Below are 22426 nucleotides of genomic sequence, written 5' to 3' on the forward strand. Positions count from 1 at the left end.
GTTGGGACGGGGGCACAGGACATGGTTGGGTTTGGAGTGTTCTAACAGTCAGCCTTGACCTTGGTCCAGACCCATGAAGGACCGGGTAACAAATGATGTCCCTGCCCCCTCTCCTCAGTCCTGCCCTTGTAGAGCAAGTGCAGCCATGGCCAGTGCATACACAGTGCGTCATCTTACAGAAACAGGCAGTGGACCAGCTCTGGCCCTTGCACTGTGATTTGTCAACCCCTTGTCTAGGTGGAGGTACATGGAGGAAAGATGGGGTCAGGATGGGAAGGGGTATTGGCTCGAGTCTCAGGAAGTTTGGAGAAGGTACAGGGAGGAACAGGCTTTCTTGAATGGAATCGAGTTTGAGGAGATGTTGACCAAAGACCTGGGAAAGAAGAAAGCTCTGGAGTTACCCTCGCAGAGCTCTGAAAAGCCTGGGGCAGGTGAGGCTGTCCAGTAGCGCAGGGGACAACAGATGAAAGCAGCCATGAGGAAACCCGCCCTGGCGCGTGCTGAACATAGTAGGAACTCGGAGGTTGGTGGAATCTAGCGAAGGAAGCTGAGCGCTGGTCAGAGAGGCAGGAGACCTGGGAGACGAGGGTAGGCGGCATGCTGCACCTGCAGAAAGGCAAAAGAGGGCCCCAGCTGGGGGAAGGTGCACACCTGGTCACGTGGCAAGCAAGAGGAAAGCTCTCTGCTGGGGACAAAAGCCTGATTGGAGAGAACTGGAGGGGAGCAAATGGAGGGAGACAGGATGGGCTCTGCCAGACAGCAATACTGGGATGGGGTGCTAATGCAGGGAAGCCCTCGGAGCAGAAAATGTCCATCTGTGACAGATGTGCAGCCAGATGAGGCTTCCAGAATGTGCAGAAGCACTCAGCCAGGCCGCTGCTATGGGCTGGCAGCAGTTTCTCCAGGTGGATAAGGTGGGAGCCCGGCAAGATCAGCCTGGCCTAGGAAGAGGGGCTCCCGGAAGCCAGTTTTCAGGACATGTTTATTGAGTGGCAGCTGGGGTCGGGCCTGATAGAGGGTGTTGTGTGCAGTAAGGCAATGCACCATGGGCAGCTGGGGTGCTAAAGGCCTGCTCGCTGCTGCTGCAGGGACAGCGTCAATGGGCATATCCCAGCCGCAGCTCGTGGCCTGAACAGGGAGAGCAGGAACCAGGGAAGAGGGCTGGGCGGGCTCCGTTCCTGGCAGGGACTCTACCTTTTCAGCCTTGGCTGGAGCCCAGGTTCCAGCCAGGTGTGTCCCTCCCTGTGAGCTTTGGGCCAGTTAGCTCTCCGCAGCGCAGACACAGGCAGGCTGCTTCCCCACACCTGCTGCCTCCCTGAGGTGAAAGATTTTGTTCTTGTAGCCAAGAACAAGGGCTCTCTGCACCTGCAGATTCCAGGCTCCAGCGCTGTAGCTCTTTCTGCAGGGCCAGGCAGGGGCAAACTGCTTGCTCCTGGGCCCTGACCCTTGGCCTGTACCCCAGCCTTTGATGACCCCTATGCCCTTGTGGTGCTGGCCGAAGAGGAGTTGGTGGTGATCGACCTGCGGACAGCAGGCTGGCCATCTGTCCAGCCACCCTACCTGGCCTCCCTGCACTGCTCCGCCATCACCTGCTCCCACCACGTCTCCAACATCCCTCTGAAGCTGTGGGAGCACATCATTGCCGCGGGCAGCCGGCAGAATGCTCAGTTTTCCACCATGGTAGGTCCAGCCCCAGCCCCAGCCCCAGCCCCTGCCCCTGCCCCTGCCCCAGCCCAGCCCCATCCAGCCTTGCCCGTCTTGGGGCCAAGCAGTCCTGGAGTTCTTGGTCTCTTTCTCCAGGAATGGCCCATCAATGGTGGCACCAGCCTGGCCCCACCCCCACCCCAGAGGGACCTGCTGCTCACAGGGTAAGTGACTCTGATGCTACTTTTCCTCCTCCCAGGGGAGGGGCAAGGTGGGTGAGGGCACCACCCTGAGGAGTGTGTGCCAGACACTGGGCACCCCAGCCGGCATCACTCTCACGGGGGACAGGTGGGCTCTGCCCACAGGCATGAGGACGGCACTGTACGGTTCTGGGATGCCTCTGGTGTCTGCTTGCGATTGCTGTACAAACTCAGCACCGCGCGGGTGTTCCTCACTGAAACGGACCCCAGCGAGAACCTCAATGCCCAGGGCGAAGACGAGTGGCCTCCACTCCGTAAGGTGAGGCCAGGAACCTGGAAGCTGGAGGTGGGGCGGGGAGGATGGGGCTGGCCCTGGCTGCTCACAGGTCTCCTCTCCCTCATCAGGTGGGCTCCTTTGACCCCTACAGTGATGACCCCCGGCTGGGCATCCAGAAGATTTTCCTCTGCAAATACAGTGGCTACCTGGCTGTGGCAGGCACGGCAGGGCAGGTAGCAGGCTGGGCAGGGACAGGGATTGTGGAGGAACGGTGGGGTGACTCTGGGCAGCAGGGACAAGAACCAGCCTCCGAGCACCCACCCGCAGGTGTCACCAGGAGTGCACATTCTCTGTGCTTCTCCCATGGGATGGAGGTTTCTCAATCCAATAGAGAAAGGCCCCTAGAAGGTTCCTCGATCCCATAGAGGAAGGATGGTTGTTTCCCTCTCCTCCTAAAATCAGAACAAAGGGTGGAAGCTAGGCAGAGGCTGAGCCTGGACTTGAGTCCTGATCCTTTGCTGTCCTTTGATGCTGGGGTCTTGCTGAGCACATCTGCCCCCACCCAGGTGCTCGTGCTGGAGCTGAACGACGAGGCGGCAGAGCATGCTGTGGAGGAGGTGGAGGCCGACCTGCTGCAGGACCAGGAGGGCTACCGCTGGAAGGGACATGAGCGCCTGGCCGCCCGCGCAGGGCCCGTGCACTTCGAGCCCGGCTTTCAGCCCTTTGTGTTGGTACAATGCCAGCCCCCAGCTGTGGTCACCTCCTTGGCCCTGCACTCTGAGTGGCGGCTTGTGGCCTTTGGCACCAGCCACGGCTTTGGCCTCTTTGACCACCAGCAGCGGCGGCAGGTCTTTGTCAAGTGAGTATGATGGCTGGGGCTGGGGTCTGGGACTAAGGCCTTGGGAGGACCCTGCACCCTGGCAGCACTGATGACCTTATGTCCCCCAGGTGTACCCTCCACCCCAGTGACCAACTAGCTCTGGAGGGCCCACTGTCCCGTGTAAAGTCCCTCAAGAAGTCCCTGCGTCAGTCATTCCGCCGGATGCGCCGCAGCAGAGTGTCTAGCCGGAAGCGGCGGCCAGCTGGCCCCCCAGGAGAGGTGAGGCCTAAGGCTACCCTTGAGCCCTGGCCAAGCCCAGGGCAGCCATCACCTGGACCACGTGACTCTCCCTCCCTGGGCTTCATGGGCTACAAACAGAGGCTCTGAATCCAGGCCACCTAGGTTCTCACCCCACTAACTGTGACTGCCAGTATGTCACGCTGCTTTTGTGCCTCAGCTTCCCCAAGCACAAAAGATTGTAATGCTTACCTTGGAGGTGAGTCCCCGGCAAAAATTAGTTGTTTTCTTATTATTCTGCCCCTTTCCCTACAATGTGCTGGGAGGCCAGGCAAGCTCCCTCCAAGGCACCTCCCACTTGTACAAGGTCTGCTTGGACATGGCTATGGCCAGCCTTCCAGCCTTTCTGGGAGGATTGGCATCGAGCAGTGCCCCTGGGGTGGGGAAACAGACCTCTCTCTCAGGACCACCCACCTCACGGCAGATGCAGGCAGCAAACACCAAGCCCGAGAGGATGGGGCTGCAGAACATGGAGTTGGCACCTGTGCAGCGCAAGATCGAAGCCCGCTCAGCTGAAGACTCCTTCACAGGCTTTGTCCGGACCCTCTACTTTGCCGACACCTACCTGAGGGACAGTGAGTGGCCTGCCTGAAGTTGGGGGGTGAGGGATACCCCTGGCGTGAGAGCACGTGAGAGCTGCTGCCTATCTGGGACTTCTGAGGGGTTCCCATTGTGAGCAGGGGAGATCAGAGTCCCCATCTGCCTCTTCCCTCCCCTACCTGGGCTCCCAAGTTGAGTTGCCCTGGCTTCATATCCAGGCTCCACCGCGCTCTAGAAATAGAGCCTTGGACACATCGTTTAACCTTTCTGGCCTCAGCTCCCCTCTCTGTGGAATGAAGGATGCTGTCTTTTTTTCTGGAGCATCTGTGAGGGTTAAGATGATGAGGTGCCTGCTGGTACCTGATAGGCAGGTGGAAATGTCCACTATCTGGCCTTCTCCTCTGATGGGTGGGAGCATCCTCGGCCACATCACAGCTAGGGCTGAGCTGTCGTGGATTTGGGACCATCCATGTGTGGGCGCCATGCAGTTGTCAGAGGGACATTCCCATCTTTTCCTGGGAGGTGGGCACGGCCTACAGCATGTCCATTTTGAAGAGGAGAAAACCTCTTTAAAGTTTGCTAACTGGGCTTTGGAGTCACGTGGTATCTAACGATCAGGACAGGACAGAAGCCCAGCTTGCCTGTTCCTGCCCAACTCCCAGAGCCAGAGGCTAGATATGCAAACCTTTTCCTCTTGGTAGGCTCCCGCCACTGCCCTTCGCTGTGGGCTGGCACCAATGGAGGTACTGTCTATGCCTTCTCCCTGCGTGTGCCCCCGGCTGATCGGAGAATGGATGAGCCAGTGCGGGCGGAACAGGGTGAGTGCTGACAGGGGAGTACAGGGTGCTTGATCTGCCTGGGCTGGGTGAGGTGGTATCTCCAGCCTGGCCACCCACCATAGGGCCCTCCTCCTCTTTTCTATAGCCAAGGAGATCCAACTGATGCACCGAGCGCCGGTTGTGGGTATCCTGGTGCTCGACGGGCACAGCATACCCCTTCCTGAGCCCCTGGAAGTGGCCCATGACCTGTCAAAAAGCCCAGACATGCAGGGAAGCCACCAGCTGCTTGTGGTGTCAGAGGAACAATTTAAGGTACCACATGTGGCAGCAGGATCCCTCAGGAATTCCTGGGACCTCTTTGGGGCTCCGCACCTGGGCACAAGTCATGAAAGCTGGGGCACAAAGTTTTATTTGGAGTTAGTCGTAGGTGACAAAGGCACAGGAAAGAAGGGGAGTGGTCTTGTATGGGGTCTCTGGACCCCAAGCTCAGGCAGGGACACTGAGGCAGCACCTGAGTCTGTGGGAAGGAAGACCACCAGACGTGGAGGTCGGCAGCCTCCTGTCCTCCCAGTCCAGTGCAGTGACTGTGTGTTAAGAGCTGGGTGCAGGGCGGGCACTGAGATAGGGTGGGGAACATCTGCTGAGGGCAGGCCAAGAGAACTATGGTATAGCCACAGCATGAGCACTGCCCTGTGCCCCAGGTGTTCACGCTGCCCAAGGTGAGTGCCAAGCTGAAACTGAAGCTGACGGCCTTGGAGGGCTCCAGGGTCCGACGGGTTGGCGTGGCCCACTTCAGCAGCTGTCGGGCCGAGGATTATGGGGAGCACCATCTGGCGGTCCTCACCAACCTGGGTGACATCCAGGTGGTCTCACTGCCCCTGCTCAAGCCCCAGGTGCGATACAGCTGCATTCGCCGGGAGGACGTCAGCGGCATTGCCTCCTGTGTCTTCACCAAATATGGCCAAGGTGTGCAGGCGGGGCAGGTGGATGGGGGCTCCCCGGCACTGCTGAGGGCTGGAGAGGGAACAGCAGCGAGGCCGTGGCAGCCAGGCCGGCTTGGCTCCAGGTGAAGAGCAGAGAGGGAGGTTCTGTCTCCTAATTTCCCCTGGGGGGAAGCTCTCCCACAGCCTCAGCCCGGGAGCCCTGGCCTCGCCTTATCTGTCAGATTTCTTTTCTGCTCTCCAGGTTTCTACCTGATCTCACCCTCAGAGTTTGAGCGCTTTTCTCTTTCCACCAAATGGCTGGTCGAGCCCCGGTGTCTGGTGGAATCTGCCAGAACCAAGCACCACAGCCGCCCCAGCAATGGCAATGGCCCTGGCCCGGACAAGTCCTTGGGCCAAACCAGGTGAGGGAGGGCAGAAGACCTTGGCATGGCCTCTCCCCCCGCCGCCTCCCCTCTGCTGACTAGTCAGAGGCCCCCTTCCTCCCTTGCAAGTCACCAGTTCAGGGAAGGGCTCTGTTGGCTCTGTTCTTCTCTGACCCGGTACTGTGGCAGGCCAGGCCAGTTGATGCCACGCAGTCTTCAGGGGACCAAGGCTTTCAGGGCCAGAGTAAGGAGCTTAGAGGCTCCTGGCCCTCACTGTCTTTCCCCCACAGGAACTCGGGGAGCCAAAGTGATGGAGAGGGTAAGTCAGGCCTCTTGGGGCCACCACCTGGGGGAACATCTGGGCCACACCTGGTTAGACTGGGGCGGGAAGGAAGGGATGGAGCCCCAGGTGAGCAAGGAGATTTGGTGCTGGGAATAGGAAGTGTACCATTGTTAAGAGGAGAGCCAGGTAGAGGAGGACCCAGGGTAGGGTCCACCTCACCTGCCTCTGCCTTCCAGAGAAGAAACCCGGCCCGGTGATGGAGCACGCACTGCTCAATGATGAGCGTGAGTCAGGGTGGGGGCTGGCAGGAGGGGGGGAAGGGTGTTCCTGGATACTGGGTGAGGCCTGGAGGGCCTGGTGAAACTGAGGGCTGTTTCCCTGAGGTGGGCAAGACGGGCAAAGCGGGGAGAGGCTGCTAGCTGGCCCAGCCCCTGCTGGCCTCACCAGGCCTCACTGCCCTGCAGGAGTCCTGAAGGAAATCCAGAGCACACTGGAGGGGGACCGAGGGTAAGTCCCCAGGCTCTTGGAGAGGGGGCGGAGAGCACTGAGGGTGGAGGGGCCTGTGGGTGGTGACTCCCTGTGTTTGCTGCTGCAGGAGCTGTGGCAATTGGCGGTCTCACCGAATGGCTATGGGATGCAGCCTCGGCAATGGGGGAGGTAGGGACTCAGGGCACTGCTTAGGAGGGTGTACTTCCTGGGGAGGGATCAGAGGAAGAGCGCTGGGCCCCTTCCCCAGGGTTGATAGGCCTTTGGGGCCATCCTAGCCCTGACACATGCCCTGGAAAACAACTGCTTAGGCTCAGAGTAGGTGACTGTCCTGCCCAGGATGATCATGAACTGCTTTCCCCCCATGTCCATCCACAGCAGAGTGAACAGGACAGGTGACCAAGCTGCAAGATGAACACACACTACTGAGGGCCCTCAGTGGGCGGAGCTGCTCCTGCTGGAGAGGCCCGTGCACTGGGCCAGGCCATGGGCTTCGAGTGCCCCTGGTCTCCACCCTGCTGCTGCTCCTGGCCTTGCAGGAGGAGAGACCCCACTCCCGGGGCAGCCCCTCCTGGCCTTGTCTGTCTCAGTCCTTTTATCAATGTTGCACAGTTTTTATTCCTCTGTCCCCCCCCCCCTTTTTGTAGTGGGTTGGGTTTTAAATTATAAATCTTAACTGCCTTTGGGTGAAACAGAGTTTTTAATAAACACCTTATTACCTCTTGACTGCACTGGTCCGAGAACTTGACTTCAATTGTCCAAATAAATGGGAAATCTCAGCAGATCTGGCCTCGCCCCGGGTCTGTTCCCAGCCTTGGAAGCCTCAAAGAACCAGCTTTTTAAGCATTTGAATCTGAGCCCACCATGCTTGTTTGTATCTGAACATAACTGAGTGCTCATTCTTTGGGAATAAACAGCGAGTGTGAACCATCCAAAGTCTGTCTGTCCCACCTGGAGAACAGGACACCCCCACCCCCTGTGGAGAGGTACAGGGCTTTGGCTGTGAATTTAAGAGGTTGGTACAGTTTGTTTTATCTAGTTAGCTTAAAGAACAAATGTCAAGAGACACAAAGTTTCCTGCCCTAGACACCAAGAATTGAAGAAAACCGTGATAACATAAGCACTGTGAATCAGAGCGGAGAGCCAGCGCTTCCATTTGACGACTGTCTGCCTGATTAGATCAGATAGGAGGCTGAAAACGAGCCTAGCTTGATGGTAGCACCTGTAGTTCTACCTACTCAAGAGTCTGGAGCAGGAGAATTGTGTCAGCCGAGGAATTCAAGGCCAGCCTGGGCAATGTAATAAGACCCTGTCTCGAAAAAAGAAAACACACACCCCTGCAAATACCAGGAAGACTTTAAAAACAGGCTTACCTCCGCGCTCACTAACTGGAGCCTTGCCTAAGTACCCAGTGCGCTCAAGTGCTAGCTGACATCGGCAGGTTTCTTTCAGTTCTAAGGCATCCTCATGCTGGGATGTGAGGTGAATGGTTTCTGTTGCCAGGCATGAGCAAACAGAAGCAGCTGGTCCTCTAGCAAGCGAATTGGAGGAAGCTAGGCTGGCACAGGGAGAGGAGTCAGGGGTCCTTCTAGCAGTCCACAGGAGAGGTGATAGGGAGCAAATTGAGGCATTCAAAGGTCGACAAGTGTCGCTGCCTTGTGGAGAAGCCAGCAGATGGGAGGTGCTGGCTCCAGAGGTCATGGAGATGTACCATAGGAAACTGGATTCAGGGTTCTCAACTTAGATCTGAGGGTTTCAGGCATCCAAACAGGTGGGAGGCTTGGTGTCCACTTTGACTTTGAAGTTTGGCAGATCCAGCTCTTGAACACTGGCTTGGTCTGTGACTGGCCCTGTGACCTTGGGCAGATGACCTCCTGTGCCTTAATTTATATATAAAATGGGGGATAATAGAAGGACCTGTCTCGGAAGGTTGTAAAGACTAAATGAGAGCCTGTAAGAACACACAGCACCTAGCTCCTCGTAAACACCCAAGCCAAGGAGGTCAGAGTAAGTGAATAGTGGGTGAGGCCATCAGAGAAGGATTTGGCTCCCCAAGGGAAGACGTGAGAAATGGAGTCACAGAGAGCTCAGAACACAGCCGCTGGAGGAGTTCCCAGTGTGAGGGAGGGCTGGGGATGTAGTTCAGTGGTAGCATGTGTGCCTACCATGCATGATGCCCTGGGTTCCATCTCCAGCAAGAAAAAGAAAGAAAGAAAAATTAAAAAAAAAAAAAAAAAGAAAGAAAGAATACCCAGGTTGATCCTTGAGTGATCCAAGTCCTGGCCTGAGTCAACAGGAAGAGAGGAAGTCACCTAACGTCACCAAGCAGGTAGAAGATTGAAGGGGGACATAGCTCTCTGTTCTCCAAGAACAGGACGCATTGAAATAGGGTCACATAGCTAGCTACCAGAGCTTTGTGGCTGATGCCAGCACCTCACACCCATTCTCCAGCTGGGCCTTTAGAGCCAGACTGCCTGGGTTGGCGGTCTATCTCTGACACTGACTGGCTGTGTGTCTCAGTGGTCTCCTCCATAAATGGGCATCTTTATAGCACCTACCAGTGTGCTTTCAAGGATACAATGACTTCATAGTAAAGCACTTAGAACAGTGCCTGGTGTATCATAAGCCCTAAAGTGCTAGCTTTTTGCAATTATTCATGTTTGCCCAGGGCAGAGCAGTGAGCGAGCTCTTTCTGGTTTGTTTCCTAGATTGGTTTTTGCAGTACTGATGATTAAACTCAGGGTGCCCTGCCACTGAGCTACACCCCAACCCTTTTAGTTACTTACTTTGAGACAGGGTCTCTAAGTTGCCTAGGTTGGCCTTCAATTTACAGTCCTCCTGCCTCAGCCTCCTGAGTAGCTGGGATTACAGATGTGCACCACTGTGCCCAGCCCTGAATTATCTTTATAAAATAGGTGCTGGTAGTGCAGAAGTCAAAGGAGCACAGCTTGACACCCTCCCCCGTGCTAAACAGCATCCCCCACATCCCAGGGCAAACTCTCAATCACACTGCCTGCTTTTGCACTATCAATAAATGGAATCACGCAGCAGATACTCTTTCATGCACAGCTACTTTCACTCAGCATTTTTGAGATTATCCACGTTGCTTGTGGTTGTAGAGGGTTCTCAATGCTGTGCAGTGAACCGTTGTGTAAATAAATACCTCTCTCACCCCACATTCTGCTTTGTGTGGGAGATTCAAGCTCTCTGAATACCACTGCCCGTTTACCTGGCAGCATTGATGGTGGGGGGTGCAGCTTAGAGCTGTCTCCAGACACAGCTGTTACCCATGAGCTTGTGGTTTCCGGGGACAGCTGACTCCTGGAGATGCACACAGCACTGGATGAGTCACTTTCAACTCTGCTTAACCAGGCCTCTGGGCCGAGTGGCCCTCGGGGCGTTCTGAGTGAGACTGCTGTGCTGCCTCTGAGGCTCCTTCAAGGGGATATGCAGAAACAGATGTCAGGCAGGCATTTAAGGGAAAGTGCTGCAGTCTGGAATGTTCCTCCCCTGCTCCAGGACTAGGTGGTGCTGCTGGTGAACAGAGGCCAGAGCAAGATGGGTCAGTGGGACACAGGAGTCCCTGAGGGGGCAGGTCCTGGGCCTTGGCTCAACAACTCAGCTGGCTCCATCTTGGGGCCCCAGAACCTGCTCTTGCAGCAGCTGCTATGTCCCAGGAACCTTCCGGTGACCTCGGGAATCCTGACTGGGTTGAACTACAGTGTAGCCATCAAGAAGCAGACTCCCTACCCTGTGTCCTAGAGGAAGACCCCCCAAAGATGAAAAAAGACAGGTCTCAAAGGATCATAGTGTCTCTAAGAGGAGGGAAGTCTGCTTTTTTTCCCATAGAAAAATGAATTTAAGGCATTGGGATTTTGTTTCAGAGTGTTGGTACCACTTTTCTTTTTTATTTTAGATTTTTAAAATATTTTTTAGTGGTAGATGGACACAATACCTTTACTTATTTATTTTTATGTGGTGCTGAGGATTAAACTGAGTGCCTCACCCGTGCTAGGTGAGTGCTCTACCACTGAGCCACAACCCCAGCCCATATTTTATTTAAAATTTTAAAATAAATTTTATATTATTTTACTCATTTTATTATTTATTTATTTATAATTTATTATTAGTTTTATTTAATTTATTAAATTAATTAAACTTAATTTCTTATTTATTTATATTTTATTTTTTATTTGTTTCAGTGTGTTGGACACCACCCTGTATTAATACTATGCAGAGACACCTGTTCTGTTTTACTGGTGGGAATGTATATTAATACAATCTCCATGAGGGAAAATCTTGGTGTTTTAGTCAGCTTTTGTGTCACTGTAACCAAACTACCTGACAAGAACAACTTAGAGGAGGGAAAGTTTATTGTGGGCTCATGGTTTCAGAGGTCTCAGTCCATAGACTCTGGCTCCATTGGTCTGGCAGAAAGTGAGGCTGCACATCATGGGGGGAGGGCACAGCAGAGGGAAGCTGCTCAGCTCATGGCAGTGAGGAAGCCGAAGAGGGGGCCACTGGTAAGGGGCCACGGAAGACGCACCCTTCCAGGGCACGCCCTGGTTACCACCTCCTCCAGCCACAGTTTACCTGCCTGCAGTTACCACCCAAACTAAGACAGACTGATTAGGTTACACCTCTCACCATCCGATCATTTCATCTCTCAACACTTCTGCATTAACAGGAACTTTGGGGAACACCTTATGACCAAACCATAATGTTTGGAAATCTTCAAAATTACAAACACATATAGCCTACGGTCTATCAAATCTACTTCTAGGAATTATTCCTACTTGGATACTGATGAAATTCCATCTTTTTTTTTTTTAATTTAAGCAAAGGATGAGATGAGGCAGCATCCTCATCTATCAATAGCTGGGTGAAGTAGCTCACGTCTGTAACCCCAACTACTGAGGAGGCTGAGGCAGTAGGATGGCAAGATCCAGGCCTGCTTGGGTAACTTCGTGAGACTCTTGTCTCAAAATTTTTAAAAAGTCTGGGGTTATAGAGCTCAGAAGCAGAATGCTCCTGGGTTGAATCCCCAGCAACCCCCCCCCCCACACACACACACACAAACACACACAATTATATGTACCTATAGGTATATAGATACATACCAAGAAGTTGGTTAAATGATGGTGCATTAATTTGCTGGATTACCATGCAATTTAAAAACAAGGGAGTGAGGAGAGAGGGAAGTTTTCTATGTATTATAAAATCTCCAAATGAAATTGTTAGGTGAAAAAAAAGTAGCGAGATAAGATTCCACTTTTGCTAAAAGGAAATAAAGATTCATTTTTATCTGAATGGATAACTCTGGAAAATGGGAAACCTCAAGGGGAAATTGAATAGCTGAGGGTCAGGAATGGGACTTTTGTGAATTTTGAACTATGAAAATGTATTTCCTATTCCAAAATAAATGTTAATATTTATTGGGGGTGGTGAGGGGATAGATCTCTATCTCAGAGGTAGAGTACTTGCCTAGCATGTACAAGGCCCTGAGTTCCATCTCCAGAACCATAAGAAAGAAAGAAAGAATAAGGAGGAGGAGGAGGAAGGGAGGAAGGAAGGAAGGAAAGAAAGAAAGAAGGAAGAAAGGAAGGAGAGAGGGAGATTTAATTGGGGATTTATGGGGTCTGGTTTTGTTTCATAACTATAAGAGGGTACACAGCCATCTGTTTTATACCAGTTCAAGATGCACCATTCAAAGTGCAATTCTGGATAAATTATAGTTCACAATGGAAAAGAACAAACTAATAATACTCATGGAGCATTCCCTGCATACCAGGGTCACCTGGTCCCAGCCTCCCAGACCCAGGAGAAGTAGGAAGCCCCACACAGTTTCACTCTGCCCTCCCCAGCCAGGCGAGCAAACAGGCAGAAGCAAAGGTGGGCCCCTCAGTCTGGCATGGTGCCAGGCTAGCCTGGCTGGGAGCGAGTCCCAGCAAGGTTGCCCTGTCCATGGCCTTAATCCACAGAGTCTCCTCTTTCACAGGTGCTTCTGCTCCATTGTTGGCTGAAGGGGTCAGGACTTACTGTCTCCTGCATTATTGATGCTCTAAATGGAGAGCCCTTAGCCTCTCCAGAACACAGCTGGGTGGTATGCTGCTGCAGCCCAAGGGCACCCTGAAGCAGTCAGACCCCTAAAAGGAAAAAGAACTTGAGAAGTGTGAAGCCTGTCATCTCTGCGACTGTTATGGGTGGGAGCAAGAACAAAGCGCCCCAGCGCAGGGCGAGACCTGGGAGGCCAGCCTCAGGGGAGCAGGAGTCCGGATCGGCTAGTGCTGATAGCGCACTTAGCCAGGACCACCGACCTGGCCGCGGCAAAGCCCTCCGGGCGAGACCCTCCAAGGAGCCCGACACCGCAGGGGGCAAGAGACTCGCTAGTGGCCACAGGAAGCCGGCCACAGACGGGAACGGTGGCTGCAGAAAGCCAGGTGCTGAGCCGCCACCGGAGGCACAGGAGAGGCAAGGCAGCACGCGGCATAGGGGATCCGTGCCCTTGGAGAGTCACCGACCAGGGGACAGCCGTGGGGAGCGCCAGGATGAGGAGAGTCTACCGAAAGAAGAGGGTACAGCCCAGCGCCGCCGTCGCCGCAAGAGGAAAGGAAAAGGGCAGGGACCCTTGGTTCAGCCCGGCCGCCGAGAGGCTCGGAGCCGCGAAAGTGAACCATCGGGAGGGGACCGAGGCAGCTCTTGCCGGGACAGCGAAGCTCAAGAGTCCCAGGAGACGAGCAGCCAGGGCAAGGGGGCCTTGCAGCTGCGGACTAAGTCAGAGCCAACGGAAACGGGCCCGGAAGGGAACAAAATATGGCCAGAGTCAGCGCTGCATCCAGGCGAATGCCAGACCAGCAGCAGTCAGGGCAGTGACGAACCCTCAGCTCAGCTTCTGCATGAGGAAGTGTCGTCGGGGACAGGGCCCCAGGGAGCGAGTGAGGATTCTGGGACAAATACGGACTTGAGTCCGGAGGGGACCGGGCCTGGACCGCGCCCACCGGCACCCCTGGGGACAGCAAGATGGGTCCCTGATGCCCAAGAGATCGACCTGGGTGGAAAAGCCACGGCATGCAGCTCCCTCGAGCGCAGTTGTGCGCACGTCCCTGGGAGCTCGTGGGATTCTCGAGACCCCATGTTTTCTCCGGACTCAAGTGAAGGCTGGGCGCAGCAGGAGGCGGAGCTGCAGGACGCCCAGCCTGAAACAGTCGAGGCCTCTGCGGCCCGGGCTCAGCGCCTCCAGACTGGAAAGGTGGTGGGGAAGTTGCAGGGGGCAGAGGACCAGAGCGAAGCGGCGTCGGAAAAGGGAGCAGGTCCAGAGGACCCAGCGCCACTGGCCACCCTCACGGTGCTCCGTAAGCTCCGCGCGAGGCCCACTCCAGGCCCCTCTCCCCAGGCCTCAGGGTCGGGTGGCGCGGGCCTCAAGGAGCGCCTTCTGCGTGTGGTTCGGGCCCTGGGCCTGCTGCAGTGGTTGCTGCGGCGGCTACGGCAGCCTCGGGCCCGGGAGCCTGGGGCGGAGCCTCGGGAGGGCGAGGGGCGGGGCCGCGGGCCTGGAAGGAGGCGCCGTCTAGCGTTGCGCCTGGCGGGCTTAGCGGGGTTGAGAGCATCGCCGAGGCCTCCACCTGGCGGTGGCAGGAGCCCTCCACAGGGCCGGGATAGCCCGGCCCCGGAGGACCCTTCCGACGATGAGGACCCCACTCCGGATCCCAAGTTCGCAGTCGTGTTCCCCAGGATGCACACGGAGGGGAGGGCTTCGAGCAGCAGGAGCTCAGGGGAGGTGTCCGCGGACGCCCACACCGGGGAGGCTGCCGGGGAGAGTGAGAGGCACGTGGCGAGTGGAGAAGGAGCGGACGGGCCCCGCCCCGCCGTCTTGCTCGCGCAGACTCCCCCCGACTCGACTCCACTCGAGGAGAACGGCTCCAGCAGCGAAGCGGAGCCAGAGACCTTGGAAGCCGAGACCCCGGTGCACTGGGCGCGGGACTCAGGCCCCCACCAGGACCCTGGGTTGGGCACCAACGCGCTGCTGCCCCGACTCACCTTGGAGACCCGCCTGGAGCGCGACAGGAGCTCCTGCTGGTCCCTGAGGGAGCAGTGGGAGCCGGAGGATGAGGCCGAGGCAGCGCTGGAGAGGGACCTGGAGATGAGCCTTGGGCCTGACCTGAAGGCATCCTTCCTGGGTACTGAGGGTAGGAGCCTCAGAGACGGCCTGGAAGACACTGAGGACCTGGCCCGGCTGGGGTGAGCAGCGCAGTTCCAAATCGGCCGCCCCTGCCTCGCGGTTTCTTATAGGCCACCTACACTCTTCTTTATAAACTGAATAGACTTCTATAGAATCCTTAGAAAGATTTTTTGCCCCACAAAAGGTTTTCTGACTACAGGGGGCTGGTGAGGAGTGAAAGTCAGGTGTCCCTTCCTGGGACTTCCTCTTGTAATTGGCACAAAGCTTCCCTTTCAGGGGCCTGTTCCTTGTCTACCCCCCATAGATTGGTCATTTACTGAATAGACCCTCCCTCTGTGGTTAAGGCTCTAAACAGTTGGAAAACTTGCCCAAGGTGTCCCTGAAGCTCCTGGCACAGCTAGGCCAGGACCTCCTTCATCTCCCAGCTCCTGCCTTCCACCCTGCTGTCCCCACAGGTTGGTGTGTGACAGCTCTGTGCTGCTGTGCCTCAAGAAGAGGTTTCACCTGGGCCGCATCTATGTATGGGGGCCTACAAGGAGCGGGTGGTGTGCTGGGTTCCCTTTCCCCTGGGAATAGAGGGCTCCTGGGCATCCCAAGGCTTCTCCTTCCTCTTTGTGCCTGGGCTGGGTGGTGAGCCTCTGTCTGGGGTCCTACAGAGCAGCGTGGGGTCCAGCTGGGAAGCGCTGGAATAACCCCCACTTGCATTCCTCCTGCTGCCTCCATGCACCAATAACAACTTCTGCTTCCTTCCCCAGACATTTGGGGGGCCCCTCCTGGTGGCTCTGAATCCCCACCGGCCCCTGCCTCTCTTCTCATCTGAGATCTTAACCAGCTACCACCCTGGGAAGGCCCCCAATACCACCCCGTATGTGCCTTTGGTCTTTCAAATTTGTGTTTACCTCCCTGGTGGCTGGGCCCCAGCACATCCCATTGACTGGCCCTGGGGCCTGTGGGCATGTCCCACCTATACCTAGGAGCAGCCTAGAGGCCCATCTCTGGCAACCTTCCCGTCTTTCTGCCCTCCTTCCCCAGACACGTATTTGCCATCGTGGCAGCAGCCTATAGCCTATTTAAGAGCACTGGGCAGGACCGCTGCATCCTCCTCAGGTGAGTGCTGGCTGGCCTGCCTGAGCCCAAAGGCCTCCCTGAGGACTCGCAGGTGGGGCATGAGGTCTGGTGCACCACGGGGTGACAGCTCTGGATTTCACTGGGGTCTGCTCTAGAGGTCACCACATAGGCCCCTTTCTGTTCGACCTCCACGCCCTGCATCTATCCATGTTTCTGGGGTTCTCCAGTGTGTCACTTCCAAGTGGCACAGCCCCACTGTGCAGGTTCACTGAGGCAGTCCCACAGTCTCCTTCCTGGAGAACCTCCTGGCCTCCACCCATCCCCAGCTCCTCCCTCCTGCAGTGGGCGCAGTGGCTCAGGGAAAACAGAAGCTGCCAAGAAGATTGTGCGGTTCCTGCGCAGCCTGGAGCAGCAGCAGACAAGGGACAGAGGGTGCCAGGTGAGGCTGGGCTGAAGCTGTCTCCCTCCAGGGGGCAACTGGCCACTTGCCAGGGGTCCAAGAGAGACCATCCCTTTCCTTTGGGCCAAAGGACAGTGGTCTTGTGTCTCTGGCTTCTCCTGGAGTTAGCTCCAGGCATTGCCTGTTGTGGGGGCTGGGGAACTTTTCTGAGGGGTCTGACTCCCCCCATGGGCCCAGCACAGCCAGCAGGCACAGGGAACCCTTGAGGCAGTACCACTGTCATCCCAGAGATGCTCAAGCGCCCCTCCTCCCCACAGCTGGATGATGTGCTGCCTGTGCTCAGCAGCTTTGGCCATGCCAAGACTCTCCTCAATGCCAACGCCAGCCGCTTTGGCCAGGCCTTATGCTTCTGCCTGCAGCGGTGAGTGATGGGGGTCCATTGGCATCTGTAATGGGTTACCCTTACTGGGAGCCTGGGGCTGATGCCCTTGGTCCCAGCCTCTCGTGGGCCCATCCTAAGCAGGGCCCAAGTGTACCATGGGGGCACCCTGGCCCATCTCCTGTGCCCACAGTGGTGTCATTGTGGGAGCCTCTGTGTCACATTATCTGCTTGAGACCTCCAGAGTGGTATTCCAGGTAAGGGTGCCCTCCTGTCTACCCCTTCCCAATTCCCAAAGTGAGGGGGCCGTGCCTCCAGGCATCGTTCCACCTACGTCTGTCTTCCCAAAGGCCCAGGCTGAGCGGAGCTTCCATGTTTTTTACGAGCTGCTGGCGGGGTTGGATCTCATGGAGCAGGAGCAGCTCTCCCTGCAAGGACCAGAAACCTACTACTACCTCAACCAGGTGAGGGTAAGGCTCTTGTGATTCAAGGGCCAGGTCTCAACCCAGGTGTGAGGAGTCGAGGGAGGCAGTGGGAGACCAGACCTGCCCCCTCAGCCCCTTTGTGCTTTACAGGGCCAGGCCTGCAGCCTCCAGGGCAAGGATGATGCCCTGGACTTCAGAGGGCTAGAGAAGGCCCTGCAGGTGCTCGGCTTGGGCCCCGAGGAATTGACTGCAATCTGGGCCTTGCTGGCCACTGTCCTGCACCTGGGAAACATCTGCTTTTCTTCTTCAGAGGTGGGCTTCCCCTGTGGGCAGGGCTAGTGGAGACGCTGATTAGCAGTAATTTTTTGCGCAGTCAGAACAATGAAAATAATGTCAAGCCCTCACGTGTAGGAGCCTACAGAGCCCTGGGCTGTCCCCAAAGAGGGAGACACCCATTGTTTAGATGAGAAAACGGAGCCCTGGAGAGTCTACATTTTCCCAGTACCTGTTACACTCAGCTGCTGCCCATCAGTAGAGCACCTGGCATTAGCTGAGCAGTTATTTTGTGCCTAGCCCTGGGCAAGTCACTTGGCACATGTTGTCTAACTCAGTTCTCATAAAAACACCATGACCTACGAGTTACTGTTTCCCCTTGGCAATAAGGCAGTGGAGGCCCAGGGAAGGGACTCACCAGAGCCACCCAGCTAGTCAGGAGGGAAAGTCAGGACTTGACTTGGGGGCCCTCAGACCCAGGGCCTGGCTCACCATGACCCAGATTTCCCCCACATGTTGTCATCCCTTTGGATGATGGCAGCTGACATGACAAGGAAATTCCTGTCCCTGCCCTGGGGAACAGGTCCATTTCATGAACAGAGTTCTCCCTGTCCTTTTCTCTGTCCAGTGGGAGTCCCAGGAGGTAGCTTCTGTGTCCAGCTGGGCTGAGATCCACACAGCAGCCCGGTTACTCCGGGTGCCACCAGAGCGCCTGGAAGGGGCTGTCACCAGGAGGGTCACGGTGAGCCCCAGGGTCCTGGGAAGGTGTGGGGACAACCCAGGCCTCCTCCAGGCTGGGTGGTACCTGAATGGGCCACCGGCCTGACATACCCATGCACTTCCTCTGGCCTCCAGGAAACGTCCTATGGCCAGGTCTCCAGATCCTTGCCCGTGGAAAGTGCCATCGATGCCAGGTGGCCCTGGGGATGGGAGAACCAAGCCAGGCCTGGTGCTCTGCTGCGTGTGGCTTACTCACTGTGCCCACAGGGATGCCCTGGCCAAGGCCCTGTACTCACAGCTCTTCAGCTGGCTTTTGAGGAGGATCAACTGGCAGCTGGCACCACCTGAGGAGGAAGGCAGCGTGGGCACCATCACTGTTGTGGACGCCTATGGCTTTGAGGTCGCCCCCTTGGGAGGGGCCCAGTACAGGGGATGCCCATCTCACACTGATATATTTTTTTTTAATTTTTTTTTTTTAGTTCTTTATGGACCTTTATTTTATTCATTTATTTATATATGGTGCTGAGAATCGAACCCAGTGCCGCCCACACGCTAGGCAAGCGCTCTGCCACTGAGCCACAGCCCAGCCCTCACACTGATATATTTCCGAGCTGCCTGCCCACCTAACCCTGTGCCCTCGCTGGCCTCTTCTGCACCTGATGGGTGGCTGCTCCAGGGACACAGAGGCCTGGCCTCTGGGTGCTTTAGTCTGGTTGAGGGTGGCAGGGAACACTCCATTCACCTCCAGCTGCCTGCTTGCCACGCTCCTGGGTTGGCTTCCTACAGGGCTTCTCCTTTCTTCCCCATGGCTGCCCTCTGGGAGAGGCTGAGGCCCACGCCAATCTCCATTGCCAGCACATGCTGCCCTCCTTCTGTGGAGCAGAGGCTCAGGAAGCTCTGGAGCTCCTAGGTTTCAATCCTGTCACTCAATCCTGTGACCTCTTGCAGGTTGATTAACCTGTCTGAGGCCATCTGCAAAGCAGGGGACCATAACAAGACCTCCCTCTTAGAACAGCCCCGGAGAGCTGTGTGCTCCCAGTGCAGTCATTCTGCGCTGCCCTTGCTGTCCTTTCTTGACACAACCTCTGCAGGGTTCTGCCCTGTTCAGCCCTACAGAGGCCCCCCAGAGGCCCCAGGGTAGGCTCACCCACAGCCTCACCCTACACACGGCCGGAGGGGAGGGGAGAGGGAGAGTCCCCCAGATCTCCCTGAGTTGTCACGCGCTCCGCACCCCTTTCCAGAAAATTCACTTCTTCAAGGCAGCAAGGAGGGGGGTGGAGGGAGAGGAGGTGGCTGGATGGGCACTGTTCCCTGCTCCTGTCCATCCTGCCCCCCACAATACGTTCTCAGTGACTATCCCCACCTGTGAGGGGGGTGTGTGCTTGCATGTGTGCTGTTTGGGGTGTACAAATGCATGAAGGGGTGCTCTGCTGGGCTTATAGTCAAGCACTGAGCTGCACAGAGGAAGGCACATAGTCCCTTTGGGAGGAAGGCTGGAGGGCTTCCTGGAGGTGGCAGCCTGAAACTCTGCTTATGAGGACGTGGGATTCTGATAGCAAGCTAGGTAGTGGGCAAAGGCACTGTCTGGACCCAAGGATGGCTATGAGCAGAGCCCCGAAGGCTCACAGTGGGCTGGAGCAGAGGCAAGGGTGTGGGCAGCTGGAGGGAGGCTGGGCTTGTGGCTGGGTCAGGGCTGAGGTGGGCTGCGTGTTGTGCCAGGGCCTTTGGACCCCATCCTATTGGCTGCAGCATCAATCCTGGGGCACTGTTTCTCCCTGAGCCCTGGAGAGGATGGGACAGCTCCTAGGGGAGGGAACAAAGGGCACAGGCCTGTGTGCAGCCCCCACCTGCGCTGGCCCCACCTGCCATGTGTGCTCACCTCGCTGTCCCCGCTGTCCCCACTATCCCGTGCCCCAGGCGCTGCAGGTGAACAGCCTGGAGCAGCTGTGCAACAACCTCGCCAGCGAGCACCTGCAGCTCTTCTCCAGCCGAGTGCTGCTGGCCCAGGAGGAGGTAGGAGAGCTGAGCACAGACAGCACGGGTGCCAGGGCACTGCCCAGTGCAGAGGCCACCTTGGTAAAGGAAAAGTGATGCATGAGAGCTTGCCCGAGTCCCCCTTTCATGGGATGGCTGGGTTCTCCTGAACTGAGTTCACCCATCTATAAAATGGGAAGGTGAGCCCTGCTTCAGCTCAGGGGGTCCCTGGGGACGTAGATCGTAAATGGCCAAAAGCTGTTTGTTCCCAGGAGGAGTGTCGGCGGGAGCTGCTGCCCTGGGTGCCCCTCCTTCAGCCTTTGAGGGAGTCCTGCCTGGACCTCCTAGTAGACCATCCCCACAGCCTCCTGAGGATCCTGGATGCCCAGACCTGGCTGTCCCAGGTGAGGGCTGGGGCCCCAGTGTCAGGGACAAGGAGTAGGGGCCCTGGTTGGCCAGGCTGGAACCTCGTAGAGGTTATGGGATCCAGAGACCCTTAAGAATTTGAAAATGGGGGGCTGGGGTTGTGGCTCAGTGGTAGAGCGCTCACCTAGCACATGCGAAGCCCTTGGTTCGATCCTCAGCACCACATAAAAATAAATAAATAAAGGTATTGAGTCCAGCTACAACTGAAAAATAAATATTAAAAAAAGAGTTTGATAATGAATTTCTGTGCCAGGAAGTATGCTAAGGATAAAAGGTGAGCAAAGAGAGACCGTAGAGCCCAGAAATGCTGATTTAAAAGGAAAAGGCTGGGTGCAGTGGTGTACACCTGCAGTCCCAGCCCAGCAGGCTGAGGCAGGAGGGTTAAGGCCAGCCTGGGCAACTTAGAAAGATCATGTCTTTTTTTTTTTTTTTTTGTAGTTGTAAATGGACAGAATGCCTTTGTTTATTTTTATGTGGTGCTGGGAATCGAACCCAGTGCTTCACACATGCTAGGCAAGCGCTCTGCCACTGAGCTACAGCCCCAACCAAGATCATGTCTTTAAAAAGGAGGATGGGGTTGAGGATGTAGCTGAGTGGCAGAGCGCTTGCCTAGCTCATGCAAAGCCCTGGGGTTCCATCCCCAGCACAGCGCGGGAAGGGGTATAGAAAACCCTAAGCCAAAAATGCAGAAGCTGATATAAAACCCACATGCATGATCTGTGGGTGGATTTGTGAGGCTCTAAGAACATATGTGGGTCCCAGGCCTTCTTTGGGAACTGAGGCCAGAAGGTAGAACAGGAATATCTATAAAAGTTAAATATATCATGACCCTGAATATAAGCCATGCCCGTTGTCCCAATTAGAGGTCAGAAATGAAAAATAATGGTAGAATAATCCAACACATAATTATGATCATTCATATCACATATCATAGATGATAGTCACCATGATATCAATGTAGTACTTAAGTGTTAATATATAATAGATACTGATATGTAACATATTACCTTAATATGTAACTTTTTTTTTTTTTTTTGATATGAGGAATTGAATCCAAGGGTGCTTAACCACTGAGCCGCATTCCTAGCCTTTTTTTTATATTGTTTATTTTGAGACAGGTTCTAAGTTGCTCAGGGCCTTGCCAAGTTGCTGAGCCTGGCTTTGAACCTATAATCCTCCTGCCTCAGCCTCCTGAGCCACTGGGATTACAGGAGTGCACCACTGCCCCCACCTGTAACTTTCATTTATCGTTTGTTTTCTGGTTCTGGGGATTGAACCGGGTCTCACACATGCTATGCAAGTGTTGTATTGCTGAGCTATATCCCCAGGCCAACATTCATTTATGAAACTCAAACATATTTGAAATCCCTTACTAGATAAGACAGTATATTAATTTGTAAAGGATTGCTTTTCCCCCTGCTCACGTTACTTTTTTTTTTTTTTTTTTGGTGAGTAGTGAGTACTGGGAATTGAACCCAGGGCTTCACACATGCTAGGCAAGCGCCCTGCTATTGAGCTACACCTCCAGCCTTGTTTCCACTTTATTTTGAGACAGAGTCTCAGTGAGTTGCTGAGGCCAGCCTCAGACTTGTGATCCTCCCGCTCAGCCCCCTGAGTAGCTGGGATTACAGGAGTGCATCACCTTGCCTGGCCCACGATGTCTTATTAAAACTTGTCACTGGTGTCTTTGAGGCCGCAAGGCTACTTTTGGAGCACCTAGCATGGTTTTCCAAGGCTTGAGACCCCCTCTAGTTCTATGCTATTTGAAACGCAGCACTGGGTGGGTCTGAGCCATGGCTCTCCTGTGGGCAGCAGGAGTCAGACTCCCCTGATTGATTGCCATGTGTTCATTAGCTCCGTCAAGTAAGCTCTGCCTGGTTACATGTGGAAAATAATGTTTGAAATACTCATTTAGAAGCTGTAATTGTGCGATCCTACATCCGCAGTAATTGC

General features: G+C 55.4%; 2 protein-coding genes across 4 annotated transcripts in view; both read left to right on the forward strand.

Moving 5' to 3' along the window:
- Positions 1-7358, forward strand: part of Llgl2 (LLGL scribble cell polarity complex component 2) — a 38636-nt gene extending 31278 nt beyond the window's left edge. For both annotated transcript variants that reach the window (XM_027955660.2, XM_027955659.2), the window contains exons 11-26: positions 1463-1680; positions 1801-1868; positions 2010-2163; positions 2250-2354; positions 2688-2980; positions 3070-3220; positions 3663-3813; positions 4480-4596; positions 4703-4869; positions 5259-5523; positions 5743-5902; positions 6154-6182; positions 6383-6430; positions 6611-6653; positions 6742-6803; positions 7011-7358. In XM_027955660.2, the coding sequence (XP_027811461.2) occupies positions 1463-1680; positions 1801-1868; positions 2010-2163; positions 2250-2354; positions 2688-2980; positions 3070-3220; positions 3663-3813; positions 4480-4596; positions 4703-4869; positions 5259-5523; positions 5743-5902; positions 6154-6182; positions 6383-6430; positions 6611-6653; positions 6742-6803; positions 7011-7018 (2039 nt within the window). In that variant the 3' untranslated portion in view covers positions 7019-7358. The remainder of the gene's footprint in view (positions 1-1462; positions 1681-1800; positions 1869-2009; positions 2164-2249; positions 2355-2687; positions 2981-3069; positions 3221-3662; positions 3814-4479; positions 4597-4702; positions 4870-5258; positions 5524-5742; positions 5903-6153; positions 6183-6382; positions 6431-6610; positions 6654-6741; positions 6804-7010) is intronic.
- Positions 7359-12831: 5473 nt separating this feature from the next.
- Positions 12832-22426, forward strand: part of Myo15b (myosin XVB) — a 31145-nt gene continuing 21550 nt past the window's right edge. For both annotated transcript variants that reach the window (XM_071603761.1, XM_071603762.1), the window contains exons 1-13: positions 12832-14867; positions 15264-15327; positions 15564-15673; positions 15841-15915; positions 16219-16315; positions 16594-16697; positions 16849-17119; positions 17231-17392; positions 17982-18095; positions 18209-18267; positions 18341-18473; positions 19991-20086; positions 20320-20451. In XM_071603761.1, coding sequence (XP_071459862.1) covers positions 12832-14867; positions 15264-15327; positions 15564-15673; positions 15841-15915; positions 16219-16315; positions 16594-16697; positions 16849-17119; positions 17231-17392; positions 17982-18095; positions 18209-18267; positions 18341-18473; positions 19991-20086; positions 20320-20451 — 3453 coding nt within the window. The remainder of the gene's footprint in view (positions 14868-15263; positions 15328-15563; positions 15674-15840; positions 15916-16218; positions 16316-16593; positions 16698-16848; positions 17120-17230; positions 17393-17981; positions 18096-18208; positions 18268-18340; positions 18474-19990; positions 20087-20319; positions 20452-22426) is intronic.

The sequence above is a fragment of the Marmota flaviventris genome, chromosome 17, assembly GCF_047511675.1.
Source record: "Marmota flaviventris isolate mMarFla1 chromosome 17, mMarFla1.hap1, whole genome shotgun sequence".
Classification (NCBI taxonomy): domain Eukaryota; kingdom Metazoa; phylum Chordata; class Mammalia; order Rodentia; family Sciuridae; genus Marmota; species Marmota flaviventris.